This window comes from Sinocyclocheilus grahami, unplaced genomic scaffold (assembly GCF_001515645.1).
Source record: "Sinocyclocheilus grahami isolate Dianchi unplaced genomic scaffold, SAMN03320097.WGS_v1.1 scaffold382.1, whole genome shotgun sequence".
NCBI lineage: Eukaryota > Metazoa > Chordata > Actinopteri > Cypriniformes > Cyprinidae > Sinocyclocheilus > Sinocyclocheilus grahami.
In genome coordinates, this window is record NW_015505561.1 from 1,824,122 (window position 1) to 1,827,369 (window position 3,248).

Genomic DNA, 3,248 nt, shown 5'->3' on the forward strand with positions numbered 1-3,248 from the left:
GGGGATGAAGACTACAACTCCCATGATTCCACACTCAGTCACGGCGTCATTAAACTACTCGCCCTCTAGCAGCGAAAATTACATATTGTGCCTTTAATCAAAGCAACCCAACTGCAGTTTGATTGATATTACTTGGAATGCGCAAAAAAAAAAACGTGATTTCTTAAAAATAAAAATGGGAGTTATCGGTTTTTTGCAAATGAACTCTTCAGATCGTCTTTGACGCCTGAGCAACAACATTACACAACCTGAGATCTGCTCAGAGGCTCCAGTCCTAAAAGCTCAAATGTAGTGCATCTGTACTTTTGTCACGTTATCTATCTATCCATCCATCCATCCAGTCACATAACTTTGTACACTATATGTGACCTTGGACCACAAAACCCAGTCATAAGGGTAGATTTTTTTTAAATTGAGATTTTTACATCACATGAAAGCTGAATAAAGAAGCTTCCCATTGATGCATGGTTTGTTAGGATATGACAATATTTGGCACAGATACAACTATTTGAAAATCTGGAATCTGAGGGTGCAAAAAAATCTAAATATTGAGAAAATCGCCTTTAAAGTTGTCCAAATGAAGTTCTTAGCAATGCATATTACTAATCCAAAATTAAGTTTTGATATATTTATGGTAAGAAATTTACCAAATATCTTCATGGAACATGATCTTTACTTAATGATTTTTGGCATAAAAGAAAAATCGATCCTTTTGGCCCATACAGTGTATTTTTGGCTATTGCTACAAATATATCCCAGCGACTTAAGACTGGTCTTGTGCTCCAGGGTCACATATATGATGCAAGCAGTGCTCATTAACACTGAAACCTCAAAATGATATGCATTTAAACACCTCTTTTGTATTTTCTTGTGTTTTTGTCCTGCAGAGACCAAGCAGGAGTTGGAGGACCTCACAGCTGACATTAAGAAGACAGCCAATAAAGTGCGCTCTAAATTAAAAGGTATAAAACCAGTAATGTTAGCTTTATTAGAACATTTAAAGTCTTATATAATTGTTTTGAACAAAAGTAGTCAAAGTAGTGGATGTTTATGTTAATTTTGGCAGTCAGACATTACATTTTCTAATACATTAAGGACTAATTGCCTACTCCATATATATATATATATATGACAATCAAAGTGATTAATTATGGTGCACAATGTATAGACATATAATTTATCCCTCTTCTCCCACCCGCCACCCACGGTCCATCCCTCTGAAAGTGATCAGCAGGAGTCACAATATTGATGGCCAGAAGGAGGTGCCGAGAGATTTGAACCATGGGGCTTGTCTAAATCCCTCAACCTGGCTTAGTTTGTGATGATATGTTGTGTATATGTATCTATATATATATGAAATGCATAACACATAGTTCAATGGATAAAATGCAGTTTTTAAATACTAAATTTGAAACTAAAATCTATGACAGTCAATGTGCACATATAATATAGCAAATATTTCGGCATGAATCTGTAAGTGCATTATTCCTCTTAATAAACACACAAATACTCCCTGGTGATGAAGTGATATTGGCATTAACACTCGTAGTGGAAGAAATGTCATGGTCATCAGACTGTCATGAGAGAAAGCAGCAAGGGATTGGATTAGTCAGAGGAGAGGACAGCAGAGTGTGTAGGTGGGAGTTGAAAAGGCTGAGGTGGTGTCCAGGGAGCGAATGGCACTGCAGTAACTATCAATCAACATATGACTGCAGCCTGCAGTCTGTACACACATCAAGCACTTTACCACTGACGCCTGAGCAACAACATTACACAACCTGAGATCTGCTCAGAGGCTCCAGTCCTAAAAGCTCAAATGTAGTGCATCTGTATTTTTGTCACGTTATCTATCTATCCATCCATCCATCCAGTCACATAACTTTGTACACTATATGTGACCTTGGACCACAAAACCCAGTCATAAGGGTAGATTTTTTTGAAATTGAGATTTTTACATCACATGAAAGCTGAATAAATAAGCTTTTTGATGCATGGTTTGTTAGGATATGACAATATTTGGCACAGATACAACTATTTGAAAATCTGGAATCCGAGGGTGCAAAAAAATCTAAATATTGAGAAAATAAACTACTCGCCCTCTAGCAGCGAAAATTACATATTGTGCCTTTAATCAAAACAACCCAACTGCAGTTTGATTGATATTACTTGGAATGCGCAAAAAAAAAAAAGTGATTTCTTAAAAATAAAAATGGGAGTTATCGGTTTTTGCGAATGAGCTCTGCATATATAAATACGTACATTTATACAGTTTGAGACGGTGAATATTCTTAAGGTGTTCTTCGACTCTTTGAATTTATAGCATGAGAAACTGAGAAAAGTTCAGGTCTATTTGGAAGTATGCATTAAGTTTAGTCTTCCAAAGCTCCTAAAACCTTCATCATCACGTAGGCAAGGCTAATTTAGACACGATCTTTGATTCTGAAGGCAGCCTGCTGAGGCCAAGGGCGTTACATTCTTAACAAGCAGGGGTTTTGACTTTTGAAGTGCTTTCCTTCTGAAGTCGCTCAGAAAAAGACAAAAAGTTGCACTCCACCCCAAGCACAAGATAACATTTTTCAGTAACTAATACAATGACAATATGAGTGTCCTTGTTTTTATTACACCAATGTCTAATAACTTGAGAGAGCTATCAGTCAGCATTCTCATTGATCTCACTGGCAGTTGATCAATCAGAAGTATGACTTATACTCTGTTAGCTTTGCTTTCAGAAACAACATTTTTTTAGAGCCAGTCACCTGAGCTGTAAATGCCATGTGACTAATCTCCTCAGAATTTTTTTATTATGACAACACTGATTGGCTGATAGCAACACAAACCCTTTATTGTTGACTATTCTATATATGTATTTTTTTATAATAAATGTTAATGTTTTTTATTAATTAATATATATATATATATATATATATATATTTCAATATATAGAGTGAGGGGTTAGGGTTATATATTTATTTATATTTTTATAATATATTTACTCACTTTTAATAAATGTTATTTTTATACTTTTTTAATTTTATGATATACTTTATTATATGTATATGTAATATTATATTTAGATATGATATTATATATTATATTTATATATTTTACATTTATTACATATAGGGTAAGGGGTTAGGGTTGTATATTTATATTTTTTATAATAAATGCATTTTATGCACTCATTACATATTACATTTTATTTGTTATTATTCATGAGATATTAAATATAACATTTTATGTTACATAAT

General features: G+C 33.9%; 1 protein-coding gene across 1 annotated transcript in view; it reads left to right on the forward strand.

Moving 5' to 3' along the window:
* LOC107549833 (syntaxin-1B-like) overlaps window positions 1–3,248 on the forward strand; it is a 51,045-nt gene that overhangs the window by 41,358 nt on the left and 6,439 nt on the right. The window contains exon 4 of the mRNA XM_016231005.1: window positions 888–962. Coding sequence (XP_016086491.1) covers window positions 888–962 — 75 coding nt within the window. The remainder of the gene's footprint in view (window positions 1–887; window positions 963–3,248) is intronic.